At 34.1% G+C, this 21,708-nt stretch overlaps 2 protein-coding genes across 11 annotated transcripts; both read left to right on the forward strand.

The window, feature by feature from the left end:
- Window positions 1-218: 218 nt before the first annotated feature.
- On the forward strand, window positions 219-9,787 carry LOC127862769 (uncharacterized). Of its 3 annotated transcripts, none has more exons than XM_052402028.1 (2): window positions 219-245; window positions 6,851-9,787. In XM_052402028.1, the coding sequence occupies exon 2, from the start codon at window positions 6,986-6,988 to the stop codon at window positions 8,096-8,098; it is 1,113 nt and encodes a 370-aa protein (XP_052257988.1). In that variant the 5' UTR covers window positions 219-245; window positions 6,851-6,985; the 3' UTR covers window positions 8,099-9,787. The 3 variants fall into 3 exon arrangements, with proteins under 3 accessions (XP_052257988.1, XP_052257986.1, XP_052257987.1); XM_052402026.1 differs by lacking the exon at window positions 219-245 and adding an exon at window positions 6,275-6,407; XM_052402027.1 differs by lacking the exon at window positions 219-245 and adding an exon at window positions 6,440-6,687.
- Window positions 9,788-11,826: 2,039 nt separating this feature from the next.
- On the forward strand, window positions 11,827-21,322 carry LOC127862770 (uncharacterized). 8 transcript variants are annotated; one of them, XM_052402031.1, is made up of 2 exons: window positions 11,827-11,900; window positions 15,733-21,322. In XM_052402031.1, exon 2 carries the CDS (start codon window positions 19,685-19,687, stop codon window positions 20,747-20,749), a length of 1,065 nt encoding a protein of 354 aa, XP_052257991.1. In that variant the 5' UTR covers window positions 11,827-11,900; window positions 15,733-19,684; the 3' UTR covers window positions 20,750-21,322. The 8 variants fall into 8 exon arrangements, with proteins under 8 accessions (XP_052257991.1, XP_052257990.1, XP_052257996.1 ...); XM_052402030.1 differs by having other exon boundaries at window positions 11,827-11,896; XM_052402036.1 differs by having other exon boundaries at window positions 11,827-11,896; window positions 19,531-21,322.
- Window positions 21,323-21,708: the final 386 nt, after the last annotated feature.

A 21,708-nucleotide genomic window follows, 5' to 3' on the forward strand; every position in this document is an offset into this window, starting at 1 on the left:
GGCCTCAATTACTGATGATAATCAGTTAATATATACTAACGTTCGTTGCAAAATGACGGCCAGAAAGTCATTACCTGATTGTAAGGGATAAATATTTCAAATTAACTAATAACTTGTGTGACCAAATGTTTTGGGGCGAATGAGATACATGAACTTCATGTTTCTTCACTGTTACAACATAATTACCTCCCTTACTTTAACATCTGCCAAGTAAACAAATCTAAATGTGACTTGTTACTCACAAAGTAAGTATATTTTTTGTGGTAGAAACGATTTATTAATTATTTGTGGAGCAATTTATTATTTAGAAATGTGTGTAGAAAATCCTGAATATATATTCGGCTCGTTTCTGTGGCAGTGAAGAGATAGTTAAGATTGATAATCTCCGTAGAGTACGGAAGGCAATCGGTAAGCTTCGCCAAACGCGAACGAAATTAGGTAGCATCGTTAGTTTCCGTTGGCTTGGTGATGATCGGTTCGCCAGTATATAAAGGCTCATTCTATACATAAATGGTGACGTCACTACGTTATTGTCACCTCTATACTTAGACGCATCACGCACCTCCATTTGGAGGCATTTATGACTACGACACAAAGAAGTCCGCGGATGAATGAAGAATTTGCTTTATAAGTAAACTTTCATGTTATGATTTAAAAGTTAAGTATAATTTTGTTCAGTCTTACGGTCTTATGTTAGTATCAATTAAAATTTTCGTAAGTTTTCAACAATTTCGCTCTTTATTCATTTTTTTAAAACTGTACTTTCACTTTCGGTTGTATAACAACATGTATACTTTATTGACGAAAGTTTGCAATGAAATAGCGTTTTCAAAACCGCTTAAAAAGTTTCAGAAGGTGTATCTGGTGCATGTTATAAATAGACACAATGTCATAGCTATATTGCCGACTAGTATGGGAACAATTTGGTATTTCAAGTGGCTCCATTTGCATTGCAAGAGAAGTTCAAATTGACTTGTTCAGTTTGTTAAATTTTGACACCCTAATTATATATTTTTTTATAAGTGCCTGATAGATTTTTTTCTTTAAATAATTGAGATCAATGAAAATTTTAGTAAAAGCACAGCATTGATGTTCTATGATGGTCATTTTTAGTGGAATAGTATGTTACAATAAAACAATTATAACTATTGTATTAATGAATTTAGATTAGGTGTCATCTTTAAATGGGGTAGTAATTCATTATATGAGATTAGCACATTATATAGTTGAAAAATAAATAACATTTTAATGACTTACCATAGTAAAATAAAGCAGCATAGAATGTGTTGCAGGTCATAAAATGTAAAACTGAAATTGAAGAAGCTTTACAAATATTTTACACTGACAACACTGTTGGTTTTCAAAAAAAAATCCTTCCTATCTACCTGCCCTAGTTTTTTGGGGCAAATTTAAATATTATTAATATCATTGAGTTAAATTATTAAAATATCCATATGTTTTGATTACATTAGCTTATTTTATTATTAATAATAAATACTTTGCAAGGAAAGTCCAATTCTGTTTTAATTAGTCTTAATTAGGTACTAGTAAAATTGAAAATATCAGTGACATCCAAAACTTGGCTTAAATGCGTATGAATGCATATTTTCTTTGACAGTTACATAGTACCCTATTTAATTGGATTAAAAACAACAAATAACTATAGTTCCACAACCCAGCCCAAGTTGACTCAAACTGAATTAATTCATCAATTGATCCTATTTAATTATATTAAAAACAACATGTGTAAGATTTTGAGAATATCCCATGTATTCCTCTAGTATTCCTCTAGTACACCAACATGCACGTCTTACTGATTTACATGCACTCCTTAAACAGTTTAACAAAAATAATGAATGATTAATCCAAAGAAAACAACAAACAAGCTGCTTCATATAAAAAGTTAATTACATAAGATTACATAAGCAAAAAAAATCATTTTGATAATAAATCAAGATTTTACTTCAACCAAACCATTATAAATTTATTGTGAGGGGGGGGGTAATGTAAGCACTAAAACTAAAATGGGGGAAATGTCTGGTGAGGGAACATCTTAGGGGGGGCGTCCGGAATTCCTGCTAAGGGCGACAGTGTTGTTAATGTGTCTTTAGAGGAAATAACTGAAGGAAAGTACTCATTGGTGTATGCCCATCCAGAAGCATTTCTGAGCATATCAATTGGAACAGCAATATTGAGTGCATTTGAAAGAGATATAACTGTTTCATGCATTGCTTTTGATGAAGCCCACAAGTCATGGTCCTTTAATGGTAGCTTTCCTATTAGCGAATTTTATACTTATTTTTACTCTACAATCTAGCTCTTTTGTCATAAAATGAGAAGTTTTATTATCCAACAGGTTTTGTGTTTGAACCTCACACATTTTATAATACCAAAGTCCCATCATACAATCATCATCACAATCAGCAGCAGCATTATCATATTCATCATCATCATTGTTAGCAGCAGCATCATTGTGTTGTATTATCAGAATTCAATACAAATACAAACACAACCATTACAACTCTTACTACTTCTACTACTAATTAATTAATTATCTACTACTACAACAAGAACAACAACTACGACTACTACTACTGATCTTACTTCTACTACTACTAGTCTACTACTATTACTACTACTACTACTACTACTACTACTTCTACTACTACTACTACTACTACTACTTCTACTACTACTACTACTACTACTACTACTACTACTACTACTACTACCACCACCACCACAACCACCACCACCACAACCACCACCACTACCACTACTACTACTACTTCTACTACTACTTGGTACACCAGAACTTGTTGTCCATCTAGACGATAAGGAGAACTCCCAGAGTATTGATCGAACCCACGCCCAGCGGACATCATTCTCTACACCATAGCGACCATGAATTAATATTTGACGCCATGTACAACATAATTCACCTTATTACAAAAAACATGGAAATCACAAAGTGACTGAAAATGCTTTAAAATAAATGCAAATTTGAAATTTGAAACAAAACAACCTAAGCAATACATAATAAGAAACACTACATTATTGAAACACTGATACCATGAACAATTTAGGGTGTAACACCTTATGTACATGTACCAGACCTTTAATGTACTACCGGTACTTTGAAACTTTATGTACCACCTACATAAAATATAGGTGTTATTGTCCATTCATTCATAGCAGTCCTGATGAATTAAGGTCATTCTCTAAACATGATTAAAGTCTAAAGAAGGAAATAATTTTTATTTTTTTTACAGTTTGAACATTAAGGTCATTCTCTCTTCTCTTCAAAGTATCACATTTCAGTTATACAATATAATACAAACATTTTAGACTTTATAATCCTTAGTCAGGATAAGATAAGAGACAAATGAATTTTTATAATTTACTTCAATTTCAGGTAAGACTAATAAATCATTTATTAAGTACTACATGTACTTGGGCTAATAAATTAAACCAAGACACTCAGTGACACTTAGACAATCTGACAAAATATAAAATCTATGGCCAATATATAAGTCTAAAATCATAAATACTATCACACAAAATACATTTCATCAATAACACACATTCATATTAAATTAGTTATCTCTTTATATTATAAATATGGTACATAAAGTGTCAGATAGTGGTACATAAAGTGTCGGTATATAAACGGACTGGTACGTAATGTGTGACATTCAACATTTTAAAAATCAGTTAACAATATATGGACTTCATTGTTTTGCATATACGCAATCAAAGCATATTTATTAAAAATTAAAACACACTGTTCATGGCTGTATCTTTTTATTTATACATGTATAAACTATTCTGGTTATTAATACATTTTTAAAATTATATATAAACAAGAGCACCACATTATGGGTGCCAAGCTAGGCTGCGGTGCAGTTTTGAATAAATGAAATTTATTAAAAGAATTTTTTAGAGGTTGGTGACCTTGACCTTTGACCGAGTGACCCCAAAATGGGTGTGGTGTGTAGAAATCATCATGGTGCATATACATGTGAGGTTTCAATGTTATAGGTGGAAGCACTTTGATTTTAGAGCCAATGTAAAGGTTTTAGCACGACGCGGACATCTGACGACGAGCTATGACAATACCTAGGGTTTTCCCCGAAAACAGCCGAACTAAAATTGAGCGCCATTAGTCCAAATTTTTGACGCTCTTAAATATTAAGCTATTTTTTATATGGGTAATATTTGGAGCAAAGAATTTAGCCCATATAAAAAGTATCTCTAAATTCTTTGCGCGTCTTATAAATAAGACTAGAGCGCCATATAAATTAAATGGAAAACATACAACTTTATGTCAAGAAAAATAAAGCTGTAAAAATCTCACCTGCTCGTCTTTGATGTTGCAATAAGAACATTCAGCATTTTCAGTATCTACTAAATAAATATATGAAAGTGCCAAATGTCCAAGATACCATGACGTCCTCCTCAAAATGTTAGATCCTTTGAACTCCATTTATTTTTTCCCTGATTAATCCTCTCACACATGAGGCCTACATGTAAGATTCCTTGTAATGTTCACAGCGTTTATTTTGAATCGTTTACGTTCTCAAATTTCAGCAGGTATTTAATTATAAATATTGATTTATGATTTTGATTTATTAACTATTTCGAAGATATAGTCTTGCAACGTGTTTAGTTAGTCTAAGTTACGTGTTAGGTGATTCTTACAAACAATAGACTGACATGAAAAGTGGCTCCTTTTGAAGCACAAACTGCATCCATGTATATATTACAGCTGGCCCGGTTTGATGGGGCCTGTTTTTGATAATAATTAATTACCATTTTTCACTTCCCTGTTTATTTTGTTTACCAACGCCATGATGGAAAAAAGTCCGTTTCCCACAATGCTTAGCGCGCATTCACACAGGTCAGTAAGACCGGTGTGACACAATGTATAAAGGCTTGCAAGTGGGCAACTTAGTGAGCGGGACAACATCTGAAGAAAATGTACGGTCATCTAAAGAACAGTTCTCTGAGGCATTTGGGTAAGTACCTTGACTTCAAACAGTGCTGCCCGGGCTGCAAAGTTACTGTTTCAAGTGTAGAGGTTCTTCAGAGCGTTTGAGTCTACGGAAGTCGTACTAGGTTGTGACAGAAGCTTCACCGAGGGTTAGGTACAGCTTAATTGAACTTAGAAATAATTGATCGTCGAAGCTAATAAAACAAAACGGTTCCCTGTTTTTCGCATTGTACATATAAGTGGCGACTTATTATTTTTTAGCTTATACTCATTAGACAAGCAGCACGAGGAAAATTATTTGTTATATTGTATTAAAGGTGTAATTAGCCTTCGGAGAGCTTCGGAATGCATATTGTGTTTGTTAGGTCGCGCATAAAGCGCTCGGTTTCGGCCTCGGGAATTGGGCTTCGTGCTACACTTGCACGCATCAGAAAGAAATTAATTATGAATTGGTGCCTTTTCCGTTTTAAATAACTACATTTCCGATACATTAAGTAATTGCAACGCCTGAATGATTTGTAATTTGTTAATCTGTTTCCGTGATTTTTTTTTCTGTCCGAACTGATGAGTGTCTTAATTTATATTTTTTTTTTCAGTATTGAAATGCAGTCCTTTTCTTGTTATCGCTACCTTCTTAGACTATCAATCTATTTACGAACGGGCTGTATGTTTTAGTGTAGCATGGAGCTTGTTTTCTTTGATTCACGGAATTATGTTTCTTGTTTATTTCTCCAGCTTAAACTATCTCTCAGATCTATGCATTCGATGAGGGAATATGTATTTATTTATATATAACTTTATTTCCTCCAAATACATGAAAGGCTGAACAAATAAAAAGACAACAGTTTACAATAGTTAACAAAAAGCTTAAGAATAATATGTATACATAGTACAATATCTTACACTTAGTCAGCTATCAACACAGTTAACATTGACACTATTAACAGCGTAAACTTATATACACATATGTTTGAACTATTATTTATAGGCATGGAATTAAATCAAATCGATATTTTTAGAAAAAATAATTCTCATAGAGGTCAACGAAACACAAAAACAGAATGCATGTGGTTAAAACATTACTGCTGATATGCCCCTTTACATGCGAGACATATTTGAAATACAATATAATATAAGCCTTATGTCATAATTAGACTGTATAATCAATACTTGGTTGACAAAAATTGGAAGACAAACTTATTATGCGAATACGCTTAACACAAATATTGCCAACTACAGGCATGTAGTTTAAATGATATCAGGTAGATATCCAATAACTGTAATTATAGCAGTCGAATACCTGAGTCGTTAGATAAACATTAAGTGTGCAATATTTGAAGAGCCTCGAATGATCGATTTGATATGCACAGTAAGCAGAGTAAATAAAGAGTAAAGGACTATTTACTTTTAAAATGTAAGTAAAGTCTTTTAGAAATTGTATTACCAGTTTCCTTTTGTAAATTGCTCTATAATAACTTTGAATACACAAATATAAACACGTGTGTATGAAACGACATAAACCTAATCAAATCGAAAGTAGGCTTGTTAACTCCAATGTCACCGTGTACCTTTGTTACTATGAATGTATTTACATGTTCTTCCTACATCGTGTTTTTACATAGTGAAAGCTTTCGTGACATTGTGTATACAATAAGGAAAAACTTGAAAAGGAAAAATACATGTGATCGATGCAGGTACACACGACCGTATTTGTTAACCGCTGATTCGGAAAGTAAATCTTTTCAACTTCTTTCGCGACCAAAGGCTCATTCAAACGTATTTCGTTACTATTGATAGATTTTAATCAAAAAGGCTTAAGCAGAACGGTTATTCATATACATGCACTTTTCATTTCAGTTTAACACGAGGCTTGGTAACATAACATTCATGTGACGTCAATAATTCCAGCCATTTACTTTAACTTTATAAACTGCTACTTGGGGTGTTGATCGTGAAAAGAATAAGGAATATTGAAGACAGCCTCATGCTACAATGGGAACAGTGGAGGTTCAAAATGAGGCTGGTGACAACTCTATGTTGGTTAAAGGCCTTTGTTTTTGTGGCGCTGGTTTATCTTCCATAATCGAAAGAACCCTTTCTGCGATTGATAATATCACACATGCAATATGGGTCATGCTATCGGGAGCAACATACATTGTTACTGGAATTGTGGATTTTACAATTCGTGCACCAGTTAAAATAATAGTATGGCTTTTATTTGCAATTCAGACTATTTTAGAAACTATAATCTATGTATTTCTTGATTTGTTTTTATACGGCTTTTCCGAGATCTTGATATGTACGATCAGTTCCATAACAAATGCCATCAATGTTATTATCCGGACTCCTTTTTATGTCCTCAATTGTACTGTCTCCTGTTTGTTCTCGATTGTTATTAATTACGCCAGGGCAATTGACTTCATTGTATTTAAAATAGTCTTTCCTGTAGGGGACGTTATTTACTGGTATGCCGCTTTTGTGCTTACTGTAGTCGGTATTTTTCATGTAACTATGGAGTGTACTAAACTAACTAAAAGCGAAATTAAAACACTTTGGCATCAGCATGGATACAAATTCCTAATCATGGCTCCACTTTTATATGCCGCATTAGACATATGGCGCATTGTGCTTTCACTTATCTTAATATATGCACTTCATCCTGCAGTGTATATGTTCATATTTTTGTGTGTAAGTTTAGGCATCGTTGCACTCGCTCAGTTATTGCATGAAAGCGTCCGGCAGCCGGTACGCAATCGGTACGAACAAGCAATGCGTTCCATTAACGGACTTTTGTATCTTACGAGGGCAAGATCAAGATTAACACGGTTGTGGCTTCAGCGAAATTGCAATGCCCTGGAACTATTTTGGAGACGGAATTTTCAAGAACGTGCTCAACAAAATGATACTCCTCAAGTTCGACTGCAGACAAATTTGATTGACGCCGAGATAGCAAACGAGTGTGTAATATGCTTCGAAAGGAAGTCTTTCATCACAATCTTACCCTGCATGCATAGTAACATTTGTCAGACTTGTGTTTCGCAGCTTCTTCAGAATGACTACCGGTGTCCTTTGTGTAGGGGAACTATAATGTTCATTCGTTCATAGATCTCATTTGACCTTTTACGGTTTCTTATGTTGATGCTATGCATACATGTAGTTCGTGCCATGTTATTATTATTTGTATGAATGTTTGAATATTAACTTTCTGCTGCCATATATTTCAGAGTTACGTTTGACATATTTTTTTATTTGCCCTTTACTCTCTACAGCTGACCACTTCTGTGTTGCTTAACTAAATATTCACCCGGATGTGGTACCGGGGCCTTCTCTATATTACAAGAATAGATGCAGCTGTTTCTTTAATAATAATATTTTTTTTTACAAAATACTAGTATGCACAAGCATTTAACGATTGAGTCGATATAATATTGTGCTCAAATCAAAGAACGATTTAGTCGATGACAGATGTATGGAGTTGTGGATGAATGAATGGGTGGATGATGGGTAGGTGTGTTAATTTTTGGTTGGTGGGTGGACGGGTGGATGAGTGGGTTGGTGGGTGGACGGATGGATGGATGGGAGGGTGAGTGGTTGGACTGGTGGGTTGATGGATGGATAATTGGATGGATCGATTAACTGATGGATGGTGGTTGGTGCATTATTTTTTGGTCGATGGGTGGACGGATGGATGAGTGGATGAGTTGGTCGGTGGTTTGACGGATTGATGGATATGTGGGTCGGTGGGTGGACGGATGGATGGGTTGGTGGGTCGGTGGTTGGAAGGATGGATAGGTGGGTGGGTCGGTGGTTGGACTGATGGATGGGAGGGTAGGTGGTTGGATTGATTGATTGATGGCAGGGTCAGTGGTTGGACTGATGGATGGATGGGAGGGTCAGTGGTTGGATTTATGGATGTATGGAAGGGTCAGTGGTTGGACTGATGGATGGATGGGAGGGTCAGTGGTTGGACTGATGAATGGATGAGAGGGTCAGTGGTTGGACTGATGGAATGATGGGAGGGTCAGTGGTTTGACTGATGGATTGATGGGAGGGTCAGTGGTTGGGCTGATGGATTGATGGGAGGGTCAGTGGTTGGACTGATGGATTGAATGGAGGGTCTGTGGTTGGGCTGATGGATGGATGGGAGGGTCAGTGGTTGGACTGATGGATGGATGGGAGGGTCAGTGGTTGGACTGATGGATGGGAGGATCAGTGGTTGGAATGATGGATTGATGGGAAGGTCAGTGGTTGGACTGATGGATGGGAGGGTCAGTGGTTGGACTGATGGATGGATGGAAGGGTCAGTGGTTGGACTAATGGATGGATGGGAGGGTCAGTGGTTGGGCTGATGGATGGTTGGGAGGGTCAGTGGTTGGACTGATGGATGGATGGGAGGGTCAGTGGTTGGAATGATGGATGGATGGTTGGTTGGGTCGTTGGGTGGACGGATGGATTGATGGATGGATTAATGGGTGGGTTGTGGGCGGATGAATTGTGCTAATTATTGACTTTTTCTACCTTAAACGAATAGAAATATTTAAAGATTGCTACACCGTTAATTGAAATAGATTTGCTTTCCTTCTGTAGATTATTAGTTTTCCTAGGTAGTATTCTTTCTAAATCAAGTTAGTCAATATTTCATTTGCCGATATACAGGTCCACACGTTTTGTTTAAATTTGGATGTTTTGTTTATGGCCCTTGATTAATCATAAATCAATCTTTTTATGTGCTCACTCCTTTTAAAAAGGTTGTGATCCTAATCACAAGATGGATTAAATCTGATACATTTTTAATTGCTCGTGCTTTAATATGAACACAGTAAAGTAAGCGTGGCAATCGACGCGTAGGTTTGAACTGCCGCTGTTCCTCTTGGTCCTGTAAATATGTCGAATATATGAACGTACCACAGTATTGAATAGTCCACAAGCTGAACGTATTTTAAACATACTAAAAACATACACTTTAAACCAGGTGCCAGTTGCAGTTTCTAACCATTTATCATTGAAAATATATAATCTACATACTACACATCTACACTTAATTACATGTCTATTATAATAAATTAACGGAAATAACGGTTGATAATTTACAAACAAATATGTTTGTAATACAAATGAAGTATAGGGTATTCTTGATGCATCTTTATATAAACAGGACAATGTTCAATATCTATGGCGTGTCAAACGTTGCAAAATTCAATGTTTTCATATGTATGTGGTTATTTGTATATATATGAAGTATATTTCCAGTTGTGTGTGGTATAATTGCATATGTATGTTGGATAATTTCATATATATATATATATATATATATATGGTTAAATCCGATATATGTATTGCATAACAAAAATATGTTGTATAATTTCATATTTATGTCAAATATTTTCATATATATGTTCTATAAGTTCATATATGTATGCAATATTTTGATATATATGTGGTATAATTATGATATTTGTGTTGTATAATTTTCAAAATATGTGTGTTATAAACTTTCATATTTTTTGCAATAATTCCATATGTTTGTTGTAAAATTTGCATATATATGTTCTATTATTTGCATCATGGGAAATATTTTGAACAGGCATGACTGAAAAGCGGAGATGGCTAAATCCCGCGTAAACGGCTTTAAGTGGAAGGAAAATGACTCATAAATATTAAAGCTGAAATTTCTATAATGTTGTATGAGTTATTTATTTAGATCATTAGTACATTTCTTTTGTATCTATTGGAAAATATTAAAAATAAAACATATGAGGCCCTTTCCGTTTATAGAAAACCCTGTCCTTGGAAAGGGGCACTTTCCGCTGTTCAATCATACCGATTTGAAAAAAAGGATTTCATTCGACGGAATCACAATTGAAGGTTTTTGCAGGAAACTAAACAGATACAATTTAATGAATATTTAATTTATAAACAATTTTAGAACGATTTTAACATATCTTATGGCGGTATATGGTTTAGTAAACTTTACGAGAATCGATCGGAATTTGTGCGATCAGTTTAGTTGGTAGAATTTTGTTAAAAAGTGCTTATCATGTGAACGCCTTAGAGCTGGAGAAAACGATAAGGTTTTAGAGTTAAAAGAATATGTTAAATAAAAAATAGGGTCGAATAAGCCCCCTTGATGGTCCGAATAAGGCTGATGCCGAATAGACCCAGGTATTAGGACTAGGCCGAATAAGCCTGCTACTGGGATAATGTACGCCTGTTATATATGAAAAATAGAACTCATCGTGACGGTTCACTCGTGAAGAAGACACATAGACGCACTTAACGCTCGAAAATGCCATATTCGCTGTTTAGTCATTCCCGTTTAAATATTTCCCATGTTGCAAATTATAGGACATTAATATGAAAATTTAGCAACAAACATATGGAATAATTGCACACACATATGAAAGTTTAGAACACACAAATATTTTGAAAATTTGCCACACAAATATCAGAATTATGCCACATAATGATAAAATATTGCATACATATATGAACGTTTAGAACATATATATGAAAATATCGGGCATAAATATGAAATTATATAACATAAATTTGGTTTTTCACGACATATATCGAATTTTACCATATATATATGAATTTATACAACATATATATGCAATTATGCCACACACAAATGGAAATATACAACAAACATATTCAAATATACCACATACACATGGAAACATTGAATTTTGCAACGTTGGACAAGCAATACATATCCAACAATTGCCTTTAATGTTGTTTTGTAATAACAAACATTCATTATAACGTTTGCTCATTGCAAATTGATGTTTTATGATGAATTGTGTAAAACAGATCTCAAAACATTTATTTTCAAAAATCAATGCAATCGGCATAATGCAGACGGACAAAACAACACCGGGTCGCATACAGAAGACCGGTTCAGTAGGTGACAAACTAGTTGTTATAGAGGGCAAGATCTGTACATATACGTTTACAACACTTTGTCATTCAAAACAATCCAGTATGTAAATACAATTGAACAAAATGTGAAAATATGTACTCATGGATGGCAAGTGTCATCAAAAGTGTTGATATCGAATTTTAGAAAATGTCAATCACGAAGATCGACTTCTTTAGCTCCACTGGCCAAAGGGGCTTATGTCATGGTCCTGTGTCCGTCGTGTGTGAATGCGTGTGAGCGTGCGTGCGATAAATTTTCCTTTAAACATCTCCTAAACTACTGGTCCAATTCTGATGAAATTTTTCAGGAATGTTCCTGGGATGAACCTCTTTAAAATATGTTCAAATTATGCCCCTGGGGTCAAATTTGACCCTGCCCCGGGGGTCACAAAATTGAACATTTGCTTACATAAGGCCTATTTTGTATAAAACTTTAAAACGTCTTTTCGTCCATAACCATTGGGCTTAGGGCTATCAAATTGGTATGTAGAGACATCTAATAGTCCTCTACCAAATTTGTTCAAATTATGCCACAAAGGTCAAATTTGACCCTGCCCCGGGGGTCACAAAGTTGAACATATGCTTATATAGGGTCTATTTTGTTAAAACTTTACAAATCTTAAGGTCCATAACCCTTGGGCCTAGGGCTACCATATTTGGTATGTAGTGGCATTTTATAGTCCTCTACCAAGTTTGTTCAAATTATGCCCCTGGGGTCAAGTTTGACCCTGTCCAGAGGGTCACGCAATTGAACATATGCTTATATAAGGCCTTTTTTGTGAAAACTTTAACAACCTTCCTGTCCATAACCGTATGGCACAGGGCTACCAAATTTGGTATGTAGTGATATGTAATAGTTCTCTTCTTAGTTTGTTCAAATTATGCCCCTGGGGTCAAATTTGAAACTGCCCCGGGGCCACAAAATTGAATATATGCTTATAAAGTGCTTATTTTATGAAAACTTAACAAATCTGCTTGTCCATATCCATTGTGTCAAGGGCTACAAAATTTGGTATGTAGGGACATCTAATAGTCCTCTACCAAGTTTGTTCAAATTATGCCGCTGGGGTCAAGTTTGTCCCTGACCCGAGGGTCACAACATTGAACATATGCTTAAATAAGGCCTATTTTGTGAAAACTTTAAAAAAATTACATGTCCATAACTGTATTTTTTAGGGCTACCAAATTTGGTATAGAGTAACATGTAATAGTTCTCTTCTTAGTTTATTCAAATTATGCCCCTGGGGTCAAATTTGAAACTGCTCCGTGGGTCACAAAATTGAAAATATGCTTATAAAGGGCTTATTTTGTGAAAACTTTAAAAATCCACTTGTCCATATAACCATTGGGCCTAGGGCTACCAAATATGGTATGCAGTGACATCTTATAGTCTTCTACCAAGTTTGTTCAAATTATGCTCCTGGGGTTTAGTTTGACCCTGCCCCGGGGGTCACAAAATTGAACATATGCTTATATAAGGCCTATTGTGGGAAAACTTTAAAAATCTTCTTGTCCATAACCCGATGACATAGGGCTACCAAATTTGGTATGTAGTGACATGTCATAGTTCTCTTCTTAGTTTGTTCAAATTATGCCCCTGGGGTCAAATTTGACCCTGCCCCGGGGGTCACAAAATTGAACATATGCTTATATGGGGCCTATTTTGTGAAAACTTTAAAACATTTCTTGTCCATAACCATCGGGCCTAGGGCTATCAAATTTGGTATGTAGTGACATCTAATGGTCCTCTACCAAATTTGTTCAAATTTTATCCCTGGGGTCAAATTTGACCCTGCCCCAGGGGGTAACAAAATTGAACATATGCTTATATAAGGCCTATTTTGTTAATACTTTAAAAATCTTTTTGACCATAACCATCCGGTCTATGGCTATCAAATTTAGTATGTAGTGACAACTAATAGTCCTCTACTATATTTGTTCAAATTTTATCCCTGGGGTCAAATTTGACCGTGCCTCGGGGGTCACAAAAATGAACATATGCTTATATAATGCCTATTTTGTGAAAACTTTAAAAAACATTATTGTCCATAACCATTAGGCCTAGGGATACACAAACTTGCTATGTAGTGACATTGTATAGTCCTCTACTTAGATTGTTCAAATTATGCCCCAGGGGTCAAATTTAACCCTGCCCTGGGGGCAACACAATCGATTATATGCTTATATAGCGCCTATTATGTGAAAATTTTAAAAATCTTATTGTCCTTAACCATAAGGCATAGGGCTACCAAATTTGGTATGTAGTGGCATCTAATAGTTCTCTACAAAGTTTGTTCAACTTATGCCCCTTGGGTCAAATTTGACCCAGCCCGGGGGGTCACAAAACTGAACATACGCTTATATGGGGCCTATTTTGTGAAAACTTTAAAAATCTTTTTGTCCATAACCATTGGGCCTAGGGCTACCAATTTTGGTATGTAGTGACATCTAATAAACCTCTACCAAATTTGTTCAAATAATGTCTCTATGGTCATCTTTGACCCTGCCCCGGGGGGTCACAAAATTGAATAAACGCTGATAAAGCGCCTATTTTGTGAAATCTTCAAAAAAGTCTTGTCGAAAACCATTCGGACTATGGCTACCAAATTTAGTATGCAGTAACATCTTATAGTCCTCTACCAAGTTTGTTCAAAATATGCCCTTTGGGTCAAATTTGACCTTGACCCGCGGGTCACAAAATTGAACATTATATACGCTTATATCTTGCTTATTTTGTGAAAACTTTAAAAATATTCTTGTCCTTAACTCTAGGACCTAGGACTACCAAATTTTGTATGTAGTGGGATATAGTAGTCCTCTACAAAGTTTGCTCAAATTATGCCCCTGGGGTTAAATTTGACCCAGCCCAGGGTGTCATAAAAAGTGTACATGTGCTTAAATAAGGCCTATATTTAAGTATTTGCACATGCCGAGAATATTTGTTTCAGCCTTTTTTTCAGCAGTGGATCGATACAGGGCCAACAGGGCCTCTTGTTTTTAGAAAATGTTAAACCCACACTTATCATGAGGAAGTTTAAAATACGGAAACACGCTTTTTAAAGAAGGCGGACGATAAGTGTTCTATATCTTGCCAGGATATATTACATTCCTTACTAATCAAACACTGCTGGGGTACGCGTGAAGGCAAACGTACAGTTTTGTATTCATTGCGATTAGTTGAAAAATACGTAAGTAATTCTAAGATCTTTATTTCATCTTTCAATTACAGTATATCAAGTTTTAATTTCGTAGAAATGGCACATGCAATATTGGAGCACATATGAAAATATTACTCTTTAAACACAGATAAAAAATTTAGTAAAATAAAAAAGAAAGTTGGAATGGTATCCGCATTTAACACGCGTAGAGATTACGACAATTTTAATACTATGGTAGTCATGTGCATTAATATTATATTTGCTCGTTACCAATCAATCGAGGATTGCCAATTTTTAGCTGTGTACGCTACAAAGAGAAATTATGCTATTTACAAACTTATAGCAGTTGGTGCACTTTCATGACTTATTTCCGAAAATGTAAAGGATCGGAACTGCTGAAGAGCAATGAGTGTTATCTGTGTTTGCATAAGGCACATTCTGATGACAGTGTGATACCAGTACTAAGGGATACAATTTATAAATAAAGAAGGATTAAACTATGTTCGATCAGGGGGTCATTTATTAAGTTTATAAGTTTATGGTTAACTGTCAATGATCTTTTGTCTCAACTGAATGAGACATATACATATATATCATTGACAGTTGACCATATATATTCTGTTTACTTGACTTTCACTCAAATAACCTTTTTTATTTTAGATAAAGGTCACATTTGTTTTAGAAACCAGACCAAACCATGTTTACGATAGCGCTTGTGTTGTGCAATATCAAAGACGAGAACAAATGGAGCCATTGTATAACTGAAAGATGTGTGAACGCCGGTGTTGAATAATGGATTAACTAAGCGTATTTTTAATTCTTCACTGAAACCTGAAGAACATTTATAAACAATTGACTTTATAATGGAAACGGACGCGTCTTTAATGCTCAAATGTGTAATATTATGCGAGTCTTGTGTGCAATATCTTATTGGTAGTCTTATTGCTGGTCTTGGTATACTAACACTCGGATTCGAGCAGTGTTTAAGTGGAATCGTTTTCATTGTGACTGGAACTTTGGATATTGCACTCCGTTTTGCAACACAAATAATTGATTGGGTATTACTAGCAATACAGACGATATTGCATGCCCTACAGGCAATAATACATACTTCTATATACTATATTTGGGATGTTATTTTACGCAATGTTTCAGAAAGCTTAATCATTGTTGGGAACTACTCAACAAACATAATCCATTCTCTGGGAGCGTACCCATTGCAATTTGTTAAATTTACCGTCTCGAACGTTTTCACAGTACTCATTTTATACGTCAAAGATGTCGACTATATTGTCTTTAGTTTTGTCTTCCCACTGGTTGAAGTCATTTTATGGTACGGTGAAATGACGTTTGCTTTACTTTTTATCATATTGATTTCCAAAGGTTTTCATGAACTCGTAATTATGTATCCTCCTAGACTTAAGGAAAAATATAGTTTGTTTCCCTTATATTTCATTGTTGTGTTTTGCTTTCTTGTTGGATATGCATGGGCATTGGTGTGGTGGTTTCTAGAAAGATATGCAATTTATCCGTGTGTGTACTTGCTCTTTTTTGGAGGAACTAGTTTCGTTGTTGGTTTTGGTATATATGCATTGATTGTACTGTTGTCTTACTGTTATCGTAGTATAAATGGGGCGATAGGCAACGGTGCAAGACAATTACAGAAGAAAATTAGAAGACAAAAGTGAACTTATCTGTTAAATTAAAACCCAACACATGTATGTTCTTTGTTATGAAGAATGGCTTTTCGTAACTCTTCTTTGTTGTTTGATCATAGATGTACTGGATTAGTGTGTTTACCCGCGACGATTAGAGGACGCTTTAGTAAATACATATGAATGTTTAAAGTTAAGAACAAAATCTGATTTCCAGAATCATAATTGTAGCGAACACAAGTCTGATGTTATATCGTTTTAACTGCAAACAATTAAACTTTTGCAAAATGTTTGCAACTTCAACAGTAAAGATTAATCGGACGTATTTGTGTTATATTTGTAAACGAAACGAAGAAACGTGCTTTTCGAAAAATAAATGCATGCACACTAAAATTATTTACTTGATTAATAATTATATTGATTTTCTTGATTGAAAGTTTGTTAAACTCGCATCGACTGCTTTAAAATATATAGAACTAATTGATGATTGTAGTGCATTTACAATGAGAAGCAGTTAGAAAACGAATGTTGCTCTTTGCGGGCCCGCTTTAACATATGCTGCACATATTTAATGGCAACAACTCTATTCACAATAGTCTAAACCTATTGATATGTAGAATATCAAACACTTGTAAAAAACCAGAAATAATTATTTTAATACGTTTATGAAATAGATCAAAGGTTAGCGAAATGAAAAGCCTACTCAATTTTGACATTATTACATAGTCAAAAAATCTAATAGTAGTGATATTCCCAAGGCTTAAATTGTTCATATAATAATGTGTTTAGACAATATTCATTGTTAATGTCGGACTAAAAACATATTATCCTGTCTTGTGTTCTCTGGGCAACTATATGGTATTTGCATCACACAAAGCATACACATATATTACAGATACACTAATATTTATGAAGGTAAAAAGTATTGCAAAGAGACTACTAATTCTCACGCAATTTTAAAATCGTTTGATGAATTGTTTTTGTATAATTGCAGAGGCTACTGTACAGATATTTCGCAGACCATGTATTGTAGGGGTTACCATTTTGCGTTAAACGTTATAAATAAAGTGTTATACTTTTCAGATTGTTTACCAACTGATTGCAATAAATAGGTCCAAATCAAAAGTGAATTGATATCAATGTTTTAATAACAGATGTGATGAGACATAACAATCATTGCAACTCCAAAATAGATGAACAATATTTTCTGTTTCGGTTTTACAGAATTTACAAATGTCAGAGTCTCATATGTTCATTTGTTTAATTATTATTTGCAGGTTGTATATTGTGTGTACGTCTTATGGAACCGTTGATTGAATGAAACGTTTTTTTTAAATACCAATATATGTATATTTTCCCATTCTGAGCTCTCAATTCAAAAAATGCTATTCCATTTTGCTTGACCTATTGGTATTTGATAGTTGTGTATCAATAGCTTATATTTACAATAGTTACTTTTGTTGTGCAACAGAATATGTTTCATATATCCTGGAAACAATAGGGGAACAATATTCATCCTTCATTGTTGTAACGTTCTCGAGTTTACATTTTTGCATCGCTTTAGAATTCCTTCAAATTGATGAAAATTAACACTAGCGCCAAGGTTTTGTTCTGGTTATCAATGTTCCGTTGTAAATAATGATATTTTTAACAAATCGTACTCCTTTGTTATTCAAACTAGATACATAAAAAGGCCGCTGCTCAATTTAAATCTTGTGATTAAAGATTTACGGAAGTTCCTGAATGTTTGTGACATTGTCAATAGAAAAATATCATTAAAAGCTACGAATGGTCCCGATACGTCTATCCAAAAACAATTAGATATATTTTTTGCACACGACTCAATATAGTATTCACCAAAGTGTTTTTGTTTACAATACAATTATATGTGTACGTACAAATCCATAGCATTTACTACATTAACATGTTATAAGTCTGTTTGACCATAGTATGTTTTAACTTTTTAACAGCACAAAGACATCAACCATTTTTAAGTCTCCACTGTCATATCTAATAAGAACTTTACTTTGTATTCTTGACTGACATTGCCAAACAAAATCGTAAAACATGTTATTAATTGTATTTAATATTTGTGACTTTAGAGTTGCTAATGTGGAAAATAAGTTAGTTAGAGGCGGTAATAAAATACAGTTGACAACTGCTATACTAACAATTAGCGCTAACGTTCTTCTATTCCATAATTTGATACATTTTGTTTTCAATACTTTGTATTTTATAGTTAACATTTAAGGGAACCATGTTCTCCAAGCCAATATGAAACTGTTTTCCAAGTTATGTAAAAGTATTGTTCCCTTAAACCAATATATATTTCGTTTTAGTCGAACGAGTTCTATGTTTTAAGGAGCCTATCCAAATAACATTTGTTTTAGCAAAATTTACATTTGGACCAGAGTTAATAAAATGTGGTTTGGTAACTTGAATCTAATTTAAACATATTCCAGCTGAAGTTTAATACCGGATATAAGTATTTGTATTAAGATATTTGTGTGAAATAAACATTCCTGCTTGTTTTGATCAATTATACGACAGTTAAGTATATAGTCGATCATGACCCTCGCGTGGAATTAGATAAAAAAACAACATAATTGAACTATTGTGAAGATTTAAAATAACCTACGATGAATCTATCGTGTAGTCCACGGTTTTATTTAATTCAAGCCAGTAAGAAACATTTGCAATTTAATTTGTATAAAAATGGGAAGCATGTTTTAATTTCATGCGAATCGTACCAATCTTCGAACATGTCGCACACGCACGATATATGTGTTCTATTTCATTCTAGGTTTGATGCACACCCGTTTTCTAAACTTGGACAACCTCTTTCTAAAATAATAATCGGGTTACGGAAAACCTTAGACGTGAAGAAAGAAAACAATTGGACAACTGAATTTTGGGCTAATAGCAGTCCAGCCACTAGTTAAGCAGAGTTAAATATAATGGAACCGGTGACGGAAATTAGCGCTTCTGTGATGCTTAAATGTGTTATTCTGTGTGATTCGTGTTTGCAATATCTTATTGCAATACTTATTGCCGGTCTTGATACATTCTTATTCGGATTAGAGCAGTGCTTAACTGGATTAGTTTACAGAACGATTGATAATATCGATTATGCATTTCGTGTGGGAATCCAAATATCAGACTGGGCATTCATGGTACTCCAGACAATAGTCGAAACTTTTCAGACAATAATGCATTTAAGCATACATGTGATTTTGGACAAAATTCTATGTAACGTTTCAGAAAATTTGATTACTATTGTGAATAACATAACATATGTAATCCATGTTCTGGTAGCTTATCCTTTTCAATCACTTCAATTGATCATCTCGTATATATTCTTGATTCTTATAAACTGCATCAGTGCCATTGACTATGTCGTCTTTGGTTTTGTATTCCCTGTTGTTGAATTCATATTCTGCTATGGTGGAATTCTATTCGCATTATTTTGTGTTGTGTTTGTTGTAAATGTAATCCATGACACAATGAATACTCCGACACTGCGAAAGTATGCCTTTGTGCCGATATATTTCATTAACCTATTTTGTTTCATAGCAGGATATTTTTGGAGATTTGCGTGGACGTTTTTATTAAATTTTGTTATTAATCCTTTTGTCTATTTGTTTTGCTTTGGAGGAGTATGTTGTGTTCTTGTTATTGGAATTGAAATGACGATTCCACGTATACCTTACTTAGTTCGTGGTATTTGTTTTCTTTTATTAATAATTGTGCCCATTGATCTATGGTTGGCCATTCACACAATGTTTAGAAAGATTCAGCATTTATACAAAGAAAGAAGTAAGAACTGTATCAATTATGACTTCAACGAAGACTCGACGAAAGAGTGTGTAATATGTTTTGAAGAAAGGACTTTCGTTACTATTTTGCCGTGTATGCACGCGAACATGTGCCGGACTTGTGTTTTCCGCGTGAAGGAAGATAACAATAGGTGCCCTTTGTGCAGAGGAGAAATAATAGTTATAAAAGAATTAACTTGTGCATGAAGTAAAATTTAATGGTGCAATATTGTCGTAAATTTTAGTGTTTTATGTACATTTATAAAACGATTACTTATTTAATGTCTTATAAAACTGTATGCTATTCATTTATAATCCGCGTAGTCAGTTGGCACACAATATTGAACAGATAGTGTTCATGATTCATTGTTAGTTTTATATTAAAATTCTATGTTGTATGTGATTTGCTGACTAAATGATGTGTTCTAAATAAACTTAATATTTATGCACACCATGAGATTGTATATTTGTCAGTGAATATGGACTTTAAAAAAAAGACAGTCTCACCATAGTATGCATAAAGAGTAACTCATATAAACTCAAAGTACACATAATGTATTTTGTCCCGATGATAAAACAATCGCTACCAGTCGAAAATATTAAATATAATTTCATTTTTTCCAGAACGTGGATGTGCATTTTCTTTATTGATAAATTGATTGAACATTGATAGTTATTAAGCTTGAAAAAGTTTTATTGTTTTTGACAGGAATATGATAGTTGGTGTGACTATTTTATATATTTTATTATGTTGCACATTGATTATTAAAAAGAATAAATATTTACAGAACATTTGTGCTTTTCTATTGAAAAAAAAATTAGCAACCCCTCCTTTATCATGTTAAAAATTAAAACCAACAGCATTCTTTTTCTGAAGCTCAAATATATTGTCTTGAAAATGATCCGAAGACGAAATATTTGTTTCAGAGTGGCCATATTGTAATATATATGTGAATTCTGAAGTTAGATTTTACATAGACCTGGACATACGATTGGAAAATCTGTCAACGTTTGGTCAGAATTCTCGAAAATAAAACAAAGTGTACCTGGTGTATTTGGAAGCGAATACCAACTTAGAACTAAGAATAATACCGTCGTGAACTTTTCTTTTAATAACACTAGTAATTTTATTCATAATAACCCGGTATCACATAATTTAACCTAAA

This window comes from Dreissena polymorpha, chromosome 16 (genome assembly GCF_020536995.1).
Source record: "Dreissena polymorpha isolate Duluth1 chromosome 16, UMN_Dpol_1.0, whole genome shotgun sequence".
NCBI classification, from domain to species: domain Eukaryota; kingdom Metazoa; phylum Mollusca; class Bivalvia; order Myida; family Dreissenidae; genus Dreissena; species Dreissena polymorpha.